Below are 10649 nucleotides of genomic sequence, written 5' to 3' on the forward strand. Positions count from 1 at the left end.
GATGTATCTCTCTTACATCACTGTTTCTCTCCCCCCCCTTTCCTTCCACTCTCTCTAAAAATCAATGGAAAAAATATATTTGGGTGAGGATTAACAAAAATAAATAAGTTAATTGATGTTCGGACACAGCAGGTGTTCAGTAAACGTCAGCAATGACTGCCAATTCCTGGGTTGCTTCCTTTTCACTGCGCACCCAGCATACAACTGCTGAGTGAACAGTGGTTGAACAACTGGGTGGTGGGAATGGCAGGCAAGTAGGGGAGATGGGTGCAGGCCAAGCCACAGAAAGGAAAGGGCCCTGTTGTACCCAGGATGCAGCTGTCCCTCCTCTCCTGGGTTCCAGAGAGGACAGGAGTACGCCATCCTCACCTTCCCTTCCCCTCCCACACAAGGGCATTACATCACAGGATTGGAAGAGCTCATGGAGTTTATTTGGGTAGTGCAAAGAGGACTGGAAGTTTCACTTCTGTACACAACACACACAGATATACACATTCTGAGCAACGGTGCTCGAGGTTGGCATTGTCTGCTTTGGGTCCCGAGATTTCAGAGTCCGGTGGGGATCTCAGGAGCCTGAGGAGGCCCAGGCTATGGAACTGTGCTGGGGAGAAACTGTGATGGGGAGGAGTCTAGGAGCCCTCCCCTTGCCCGCCAGACCTTGGGAACCCTTTCTCCTCTCCCTCCCTGAGAGCCAGAACCCCACTCCCATCCCTGCTCATCAGCTCCCTCCTTCTCCCCCTTCCTTAGGGAGCAGTTCCCACCTCACCTGAAGGGAAGCAATGAGTGCGCTAGGTCCCCATGTGGCCCCATGCTGGTTCTGGCCCATCAGGATTATCCATGTTCTCATAAGAATCTGCATCTGGTTAGGACCAGGAAGGAGTGAAACAGAGACAGCTGGAAGTAGGCGGGGAGAGTCAGCCTCAGGACAACAGGGCACAGCAGGAGAAGCACCCACCTTCCTCATGACTGGGACCAGGCTGGGCCCTAAGGGAGCGGAGCTGGGGGGCTGCATACAGGATCCCTCTCATATCCTCATAAGACTGGGATCCTGTGTGGGCAGGAGATAGAGAGCTGGAGGCTTGGCAGCCATGCTGGGGGTTTGGGGAAGGGAGGTGCAGCCTAAGATATAGAGGAAGTCTGAGGGGCAGGGAGAGCTGGGAGGCTTGACCCATGTTGTACTAGGAAGGAGTAGGTAGGGTCAGCATCGGGTTCGGGGCCCTTGTTAATTTTAGGGTTCAGTCAGGGTTAGGTTATGGTCATGGTCAGAGAAACAGTCAAGAACAGAATTGGAAGGAGTTAGAGTCATGAGGAGATTGTGGAGAGAGCGGGAGTTGAAGCTGAGGTCTGCATTGGGGCTGGGGTGAAGTGGAGGTCAAAGTCCAGGCTGGAATTGGACTGGGATCAGGGTTGATGTTTACGGTTAGGAGTGGGGTAAACACTGGAGTCAAGATCAGAGTTGGGGTAGGTACTGAGGTTAGACATGAGACTCAAATCTAAAGTCAGCATTGTGCTTGGGTTTGGGGTCAAAGTCAAGGTCAAGGTTCTGCCTGGAACTAGAGCTGAGGCCAGGTCAACCCAATGTGGGAAAGGTTGGCAGGTCCCAAGCACTTCTCACCAAGGGATGTTGCTTCGCGGCTGGGGTCGCAGGCTGTCCCATGGGGGCTTAGGAAGTCTGGAGAAGGAGGAGGGGAGTCACTATTCCTCCTGGTCTCCAGGTCACACACACCATCACCACCACCACCACCACCACCCACGCTCTTCAGGAATGTGACCAACCTCACAACACACACCTTTTGTCCTGGCTACTGGCTGGGCCAGCTCGTCACCCTCGTTCTCATAGGACTCAGATGCTGCAGGAAGAAAAGAGAACTTCAGGGGCCACTCCTGCCCTGTGGCGGCTCCACAGCTCTGTGGGTCCTCCCAAGTCACCGAGGCTCCACAAGGACCCCAAATTACCATTGGAGAAGGAGTCTTCATCCTCAGGACCCAAGGCCCCGTCCTCAGGGTTCTCATAGCCGTCCTCAGGGTTCTCGTAGCCGCTGCCATCTGGTGGAGGGGGGGGGGTGTCCAGCGAGGGTCCACAGCCCACTGAGAGGGTGGGGGAGCCACGGGGGAGGGCAGTCTTACCCTGGGAGAGCTGGTCCTGCCCAAAGTTGGAGTCATTCTCGTAGAACTCGGAGCCCTCCTCACTGTCCGGCTCCTCATAGGCCTCCCCTTCTGGGCCTGGGATTTGGGGATAGGGATGGGACCGAGTCACGGCCCTCCTCCTCCAGGCTCAGGTCAACTATTCCTGCCACAAACAGACCGCTCCAACACCCCCCCCCCCCATGAGTCAAGACCCCTCCGCCATCACCAGCTCCTGTCGGGCTCAGGGACCCCGCAGCTCCAGCCTCCTGGACTTCGTTGTACGGGTTTCCGTAGGACTGGACGGCGGCCCCCAGGCTCGCAGCCCACCGCAGGGAGCGTCCTGGCGAGAGGAGCATTGGAGGGGGCGCGGGAGAAGGTATGGGGTGTCAGAGCAAGGGGTCTGCGCGGCTGGGCGGCGGCAGAGGATGCTTCAGGCTGAGCGGAGGACTCCGAGTCTAGGCACCCGGGGATCTAAACCCAGGGGCGTGGCCTCAAGTTTTGGGGTGCGGTTCTGCGGAGATCTCCGAACAAGACTTTGGTCCCAAGTCCTGGGGGCGGCCTGGGGGCGGGGCTCAAATCTGGGTGGGTGTCTGCACCCCTCCACCCCCACCCCCCCCCCCAGCGCGGCGGGCTCTCTCCCAAAGGCAAGGCGGAGCTCCGAGCTCGAGCTCGGAAGGCAAGGAACTGGGTGGGGGAGGGGGGGGAGCCCTAGCTCTGGGTCCGAGACCGGAGGGGCGTCCTACCCGTGCCAGAGGTGGGCGTGGAAAGGGAGAGCACGTTCCCGTACTGGTTGTGGGCCCCGCTTCCTGGGGGAGGCGTCACTTTGAAGAATCTGGAGGAGGGAGGGGAGTTGCACCGGGAGGCCAGCCTGGAGGGCACTGGGAGAGACACTTACAATTCAGGCCAGGCCCTCAGAGATTAAAAAGTGGTCACTTGTAATTAGCTCCTCTGTTCTAGGTCTTGTAAGTTACTTACAGAAGTAACTTTGGATCTGGGCTTTGAAAGTTGGGGAGTATTTCAACCTCAGAGATGGAGAAAATGCACCCTCAGCAGAGGAAACAGTAAGTGCAAAGCATGAAGTGAGAGAGCAGGAGTGGACACTGAGGGGCACTCGCATTACCTTCTGGCAGGGTCAGTCATTCGCTTTCTTTTTCTCCTCAGGATCAGGGCTGGTGGGAGTTAATGGAAGTGATCAGAGGAGGAGCTCTTTGGCTGGGTGAGGCTTTGGGGGGTGCTGGGGAAGTCACTTGGGTCAATGGAGATGGGAGTGCCCAAGGGGCTAGGGAAATTTGGAGGGCGGTTAGGGAAGGGGTGGGGGCCAGGATTCTGAAGTCTGTGAGGGAGGGATGGGAGGAGAGAATGTTGTCAGACTGGCCAATGTGGGCTCTCCCGAGGGAGATGGTGTAAGGTGTGGCAGACTCTTTGGAGGACATGGCTCACCTCTCCGAAGACAAAGAAAGCTGGCCACGGAACCCATGCAGAAGATCAGATAAACTAAAGTCACAACAGGGACTCTCCAGCCACCAGTCTCCAGCAGCCAGTGCCGCACTGCTAGAGGGAAGGAGCTATGAGACAAGGACCAGGGCTGGCATCTTGTTTCCCAGCCTCAAGATCTCAAAGGGCCATAGATGTGGGGGGAAGGGGCAAGACTCAGATTTTTGAAGTCCCAAGCTACAAGGAGGGTTCTCCTCCCTCTCTCTGAGGACAGAGACTGTGCCTCAGAGCCTGGCACAGGGCCTGGAGCAGTATCTATTAAGCAGACCATGAAGTGTCAGGAGTAAGGTGAGCATGATGATCAGCTTCCTGCTGCAGTTAAGAACAGCCACAGTCAAAGCGAAGGGCAGAGTCGAGTTCAGAAGGTGGAAGGTGGGATGCAGCGAGGTACTGAGGTAAGTTTGCAGTAAAAGTTGAGATTGAGTTTGAGAGCTGTGTTTAAGGTAGCATGGTAGGATTGCTTTAGAAGGAACAATGGGCAGAACATGGATGGAGTAAGGCAGAGGGAGGATGCCCACATTCCTGACGTTGGCACGTGGGCAGGTGGTAATGTCCTTCACTTACACAGGGTCACCCAGAAGACTATGCTTGGAGAAGATGTTGAGTTTGATGTGTGTGTGAGTGTGTGTGTGTGTGTGAGTGTGTGTACGTTGAACCTACAGTGTCCATGGGGCATCAAATGGCAATTCCAGGAAAAGACTGGGTGTGAGGGTATGGAGCCTAGAATCCAGTCACCAAGGCATGGTGGCCCAAGGAGCCAAGAGAGGAAAGGAGGTCACATAAGAAGAGTGTGTAGACACGAATGAGATAGTGCAAACAGGGATAAGGAGTGGAGGAGGAAGGAAGACTCTACTGAAGCTGATAGGAAGGAGCAACCAGTGGTAGGAGAAGACCCAGAAAAGCAGTATCTTGGAAGCAAGGAGGAAAGAGTGGCCATCAGTGTTCAGTGTAGCGACTGGGATTCAGGCTAAGGTTGGCACTAGCCGAGGGGAGCCAAGGTTGGCTGGCTTCCAGTTCTTCCCAATAGCTCTTTACACAGGCCCCATAATTGGGAAAAACCCTACCTGACCGGGCAGTGACTTTCAGCTGCATCTCAATGGTTGTGTTGCCATGGTAACAGTGATAGGTACCAGCATCTTGAGCTGTGGCCCGAGGCAGCCACAGAACAGCCCCTCCCCTGAGGGTGCCCAGGACCCACATCTCTCTGGCGGGAGCATCCTCACTCAGGTTTAGGCTCAGCAATGAGATGTTAGGCTTTTTGGGATGCACGTGGATCCAGGAGATGGGTCCTCTGGCCACAGAGGCAGAAGGCACCCCACAGGGCAGACAGAGCGTGGAGCCAGGGGCCACCGTGAGGTCTGGGGTAAGAAGAGCCAAGGCTAGGAAAGTGTAGGCCTTGGGGTCTCCTCCCCCACAAACCCTCCAGTTCCCAATCACCATCCCCCATCCCTGGACTTCACTTTCTGGCATTTTCTTAGCACCTTACCTTGGTTGAGGCTCTGGTTTGGGCTGCCCCCAGGTGGGACACATGCACGGTCTGTCTCCCAGAGCTCAGGGTGGCCTTTGGTCCACACATACAGCTGGGAGCTTCTGAGGCGATCAGAAGAGGGCCTGGGGTCCTCTGAGGACCTGTTCCCCAGGTCACAGCCTGGGTCATTTAGGTTTAAAGCCTTCCACCGGAACAGCTCCCCTGGGAAGAGACCCGGAACCAGATACAGAGATATGCAAGAGAGGCAGTGAGAAACAGAGACACAGAAAGACAGAGATAAATAGAAACAAAGACGCAGAGACAGAGAAACAGCATCTGAGAAAGAGATGAGACGTAGAGATACAGAGCAGTTCAGTGCTGAAGTCAGTGTTGAAGCAGTTTTGTTGTTCTTAGTCCTCACCCGAGGATATTTTTCCATTGATTTTTAAACAGAGTGGAAGGGAGGGAGGGAGGGAGACAGAGAGACAGAGAGAAACATTGACATGAGAGACACACATCGATTGATTGCCTCCCAAACACACCCCAACCAGGACTGGGGAACAAACCTGCAACCCAGGTAGGTGCCCTTGACCAGGAATCAAACCTGCGACCCTTTGGTTCACAGGCTGACACTCTAACCACTGAGCCACACTGGCCAGGGCAATAGGAATTTTTAGGAGCCACCTACAACTGGCTTCCTGCTTGATCTTCAGACCCTCCAGGCCCCAACCCCTCCAAGTCCATGTTGGCCACCAGACCTCCTCCAGCCCACCCTGCCCCACACTAGACCTCACCGCTGCCCTCCACGCTGACTGTCCAGCCAGGCTGCCAGGCCTGCTCAGAAAGGGGCCCCTGCTGGCACAGGTAGAAGCCCCCCGTCTGGTCAGAGATGTTGGAGATGAGCAGCAGGATGCCCAGGCCTTGGCTCAGATGTAACACGGGTTCTGACTGGCACTCCTGAGTCCAGGCCAGCGGATCGGGGGTACTGTGTGAGGAGCCCTTGAGACACGGCAGCACAGCACTGCCTCCCTCTGTGGAAAGAGGCGTGGGGGGGGGATCCGCTAGCCCCCTTCACTCCTCACAGTGGGTTATAAACCCAATGACCCAGACCCCACCAACTGGGAACGGATGAGCCCTCAGAATCCTTCCATCCATGGACTGAATTTTACAATTAAGAAAATGGAGGCTCAGAGAGGGTAAATTACTGGGCCAAGGGCATCCAGCCAGAACCAAGGTGTCCGATACCCCAACTCCTTCCATTGGTGCCCTTCAGACATACCTTTAGCCTTCACCAGCTGTGATTTCTGGGGCCTGACTCCAATGGGGGTAAGGAAGAGGAGGAAGAAGAGGAGGAGAGGAGGTGGCATGGTGGCCAGACTCCCCGAGGCACCCAGCTTCCCTGCGCAGGGCATGCTGGGGCAGATGTGGGGCTGGTGGGCACTGAACCGTGGGTGTTTGCGGGGGCGGGTGGGCATTCCCCTGGGGGAGGAAGGGGCAGTCACACCTCAGGCCCCTTCTTCATGTACCTCTCCAGACACACAAAGTCCCCTCCTCCTGGCTACACTTTTATTTTCATCCCAGCACTTATCGCCAGTGAAATGATCTTGAGTCTACTTGCTTACTTTCTGGTCCCTGGACTAGAGTAAGAACCTTGCAGCAGAGACTGTCTTGTTCACCACTGTATGCATGGTGCCCTGGAACAGTGCTTGGCACATTGAAGATGCCCAATAATTATTTACTGAATGAATGGATCCAGTTTTAGGGGCTCCCTCCTTCCACTCCTCCCTCCTTCCACCTCAGGCTCTAAATCCATTTCCCTTTTCACACACACACACACACACACACACACACAAACACACCTCATTTATTCATTCAACCAATACTTCTTGAGCCACTGTCCACTTCTATACAACCAGCCCATCACTGATATTTTGGGATCTGCCAGACCTGAGTTCGAATCCCCCACCTCTACTACTTGGCCAGATTTCTTCATCTCTCTAAGCCTTAGTTTCTTTCTCTGTAAACTGAGGGTAATAACAGTACTATTAAAATATTGTTTGTGAAGATTAAACAGGACAATATACATATGGCATTTTTAGCCCAGCACCCAGCATAAACTAGGCTTTCAGTTAATGAGAGACAATATCAATTATTGGCTAAGAACTCAAGCCAGACTGCCACTATAGCTCCTTTGCAGTAGTCCTGAGAAATGACAAATGATTAGTCTCCCTTTCTGTCCCAGTTCTTCCCCAGAAGCCCCTGCTTCAGTTATGGAAGAAACCCACCTAGAAATGAAGAAATGAAGGCCCCCAGAAGGGTAACGTGTTGCCTGAGATCACACATTGAACAGGTGGTAGGTACAATGAGCACTGGAACCCAAGTCCTGACTCTTAAATCTGCCCCCCCCATCTCTCTCTCTCTCCTCCTCCTGCTCCTCCTTTATTTATTTTCCTCCTTTTTCTCCTCCCTCCCTCTCTCCCTCTCTGTATGTGGACGTGTGTACACGGAGCTGTGTCTTTCACTGCTGCAGTCACTCAAAGAAAGGGGCCAGCGACCCGGGAGACCTGCTTTCTCAGTTGCCGGTTCCCAGAGCCGCCTCACTGGGCTGTGGCTTCCTGTTTGCCTGGGCAAACCCCAAGGGACCCTCCATCTGGCAGGGCCCCCACTTCCCTTTGGTCAGGTTGGGGTGACTCGCAGGAGGAAGAGTGGGGCATTGGGGAACGGAGAGGGTGAGGAAGCAGGACTTTTTTTATTTTTTATTTTTGGTTTTTTACCTTTCATTCAACAGAACCTCCATAACCCAGTCACTAGCTTCCCAGCTGCCTCACGAGCAGTCTTGCTAGAGCACATCAGCCCCCTGCCCGGACAGCGCGTGGCTTTCATCTACCTGAAAGAAACACTCGGAACACGGCCTCCCAAGGGCTGAGCCTGCCCACCTCCACTTCTCACCTCACGCTCCACCCCCACCACTCTGGCCCGCACTCTGCCCCTCTGGACAGCGCCTTTCACCACTCAGGTCTCAGTTCAGGTGTTGCTTTCTCTGAGACTTTCCCTGACCCTGTTTATTTCTTTCCCTGCATTTGCCCCAGTCCCAAAGTATGCCTGTTAGTCTTCTCATCTGCCTCCTGTCCTTGAATGTCCCCTCTTCCACAACAGGGATCTTTACTGTCTCATCTTGTTCACTGACATCTAGAAGGTGCTTGACACATTTTGTCGTATAAATGAAGATGTTAAAAAGGGTGGAGGAAAACTTTTCTCTTTCCCCCATGCATTGTTACCAAGGCTAGTCCATTTTCTAGCCTAGCTATTTCTAGAATCAACTTTCTCTTTGGGCTCTTCCCTTCCCAACCAGAACCATTTCAACAGTCCTTTTTGGTGGGCTCTCTGTCTTCCCAACTACACTCCACAGAGACAAAGCTTCCTTGGTATTGGTCATATGCTTCCCCTGCTCCACAGGCTTCAGTGGCTCCAAGGGCCTCAGGATAAACCCCAAGCCTGACAGTTGACTGGAGCTTGATTTATTTTTATTTTTTTTATCCTCACCCGAGGACATCCTTCCATTTTTTGTTCAGATAGAGCGGGAGGGAGAGAGAGGAAGAGAGAGAGAGAAACATCGACGTGAAGGGACACATCGAGTGGCTGCCACCCGCACGACCAACCAGGGTCGGGGACAAACTGCAACTGAGGTACGTGCCCTTAGCGGGAACCGAACCCGGGTCTCTCTGTACCGCAGGCCGACGCTCCAACCGCTGAGCCAAACCGGCCAGGGCTGGAGCTTGATTTAAAGTCATCTTTTCACCCACTTCCCAAGAAGCCTTGCCACATACACAGAGAGTCCTGAGGACAGAAAGCTACTGAGGGCAGTAAACTACTGGGGATTTATAAGCCAGGCATTGACCTGGCCAGATTTACACTTTCTAAAAACTCCCAGTGGCTGCAGTGTGGAGGGGAATTGGAGGGAGGCCAGAGAGATCAGTAAGGAAAGTGATCATTCATTCTTTCACCAGATGTTTATTTCTCAGGCACTGTTAGGTACTAGAGAAAGAGCAGGGGACAAGAGAGACAAGATTCCTGATCTCAGGGAGCTTCGATTCAAGTTTTGAACCCCCAGAAGGGTAAAGGGGGACAAGTAATAAACAAGTTAACCAATGAATAACTTCAGATGGTGAAAAATCTCTGATGTAATCTAATGGTGTGACAGGTGATTGGGGATGGCTACTTGGACAGGGTGATCAGGTGAGGCCTCACTGACATGACTTGAGCCAAGACCTGGGTAGGGGTTAAATCTTGGTAGTGTTCAAGTAAGGTCATGTTTAGTTTTGTTAGAAATTGTCATACTCTTTTCCACAGCGGCTATACCATTTTACATCCCCATTAGGAATACAAGAGAAACACAGTTTCTCTGTATACTTACCAGTAGTTGATATTATCACTCTTTTATTTTAGCCATTCTAGTGATATCTACTTGTGGTTTTAATTTGCATTTCCCTCATGGCTAGTGACGTTGATCATCTTTTTATGTTCGTATTTGCCATCTGTGACATCAGTGACATGTCTATTCCTGTCCTTTCTTCTTTTTTAGATTGAACTAGATTTTAAGCAGGGGTGGGACATGATCTGTTTCACAAAGATGAGTCTAGTTGCTTTGAGAATAACTCAAGGAGTCAAAAGGCTACACCAGGGAACAGTTAGGCATTTGGGAAGTTCAGGAGAGAGAGGATGGGAATAGGGCTGGGTGTTAGCTCTGGAGATGAAGAAAAAGGGACACATTCTGGAACATTCCGTCCTTTGAAGGTGGAGTTTACAGGACTTACATGCACCTGGAGGGAGACACGGGTTTGAGAGAAAGGGAATCAAAGCTCTGGACCTAAGTTTGAGTTGCTTGTCAGCGTCCAAGGAGAGATGTCAGGTCCATTCTGGGAGGAAGTCACAGATAAGAGTTTGATCTAGGGCAGTGGTGGGTGGAGAGGAGGGATTTGAGAGGCACTGGGAGGAAGAGGGGTATTAGCTGGAAGTGGTGAATGGTTGAATATCAAAGTGGGAGTGGGGGCGTGTGAGTTCCTGACTTAGAGGACTGACTACTGGGAGACTCAAGCGCCTAGAAAAGTGGAGCCGACTCAGCCCTGCCCCGCGGGGCGCTCCAGGAGGGCGGAGGTGCTGGGAGGCCTGGCCACAGTTCGTTGAAATGTGAGCCTGGCTCCAGCGGAAGGGCGGCCAGGAGCCGAGCAAAGGGCCGGCTCCGAGGCTCGGGGGAGGCCGAGAGAGCTTCGCCCTCCTTTGGATGAGGCTGGCGGGCAATCCGGAGGAGGTATAATTTGAACAGAGTTTCCAAGGTCACGCGGAGGCACCAGAAAGCCTTTGATGAAAAGAACTTCGGGGATTGAAGGACCAGTATTCTCGAACTGCGCTCCCCCGGAAGGAAGGCGAAGAGGGCGGAGCCTAGGGCCCGGGCCGAGGTCTTCACGGATATCTTCGGCCGAGGCTCGGCAATCCCGCCCCAACCCCGGCCTCGGCTTCCAGCCGAGCTGATCCGGAAACAGCCGAGCGGATCCGGAAACAG

At 53.5% G+C, this 10649-nt stretch overlaps 1 protein-coding gene across 2 annotated transcripts; it reads right to left on the reverse strand.

Moving 5' to 3' along the window:
* Nucleotides 1–409: 409 nt before the first annotated feature.
* Nucleotides 410–6471, reverse strand: CD19 (CD19 molecule). 2 transcript variants are annotated; one of them, XM_036279980.1, is made up of 15 exons: nt 6369–6471; nt 5884–6120; nt 5108–5311; nt 4686–4979; nt 3568–3678; nt 3248–3296; nt 2871–2959; nt 2354–2467; nt 2128–2223; nt 1957–2046; nt 1791–1850; nt 1616–1672; nt 956–1048; nt 767–859; nt 410–601 (listed from the first exon to the last, which is right to left on the reverse strand). In XM_036279980.1, the coding sequence occupies exons 1-14, from the start codon at nt 6454–6456 to the stop codon at nt 789–791; spliced, it is 1653 nt and encodes a 550-aa protein (XP_036135873.1). In that variant the 5' UTR covers nt 6457–6471; the 3' UTR covers nt 410–601; nt 767–788. The 2 variants fall into 2 exon arrangements, with proteins under 2 accessions (XP_036135873.1, XP_036135872.1); XM_036279979.1 differs by having other exon boundaries at nt 3568–3675; nt 6369–6456.
* Between the last annotated feature and the right edge of the window lie 4178 nt (nt 6472–10649).

This window comes from Molossus molossus, unplaced genomic scaffold (genome assembly GCF_014108415.1).
Source record: "Molossus molossus isolate mMolMol1 unplaced genomic scaffold, mMolMol1.p scaffold_m16_p_3, whole genome shotgun sequence".
Taxonomy (NCBI): Eukaryota; Metazoa; Chordata; class Mammalia; order Chiroptera; family Molossidae; genus Molossus; species Molossus molossus.

What these genes read in the sequence shown, in the direction of transcription:
- CD19 (XM_036279980.1), bottom strand. Translation starts at nt 6,456, where the DNA reads ATGCCACCTCCTCTCCTCCTCTTCTTCCTCCTCTTCCTTACCCCCATT. An exon ending in GCAGGACCAGCTCTCCCAGG is followed by an intron (nt 2,047 to 2,127) that starts GTAAGACTGCCC and finishes CCCCTCCACCAG; the next exon opens with ATGGCAGCGGCTACGAGAAC. An exon ending in CCGCGAAGCAACATCCCTTG is followed by an intron (nt 1,049 to 1,615) that starts GTGAGAAGTGCT and finishes CTGCCCACACAG; the next exon opens with GATCCCAGTCTTATGAGGAT.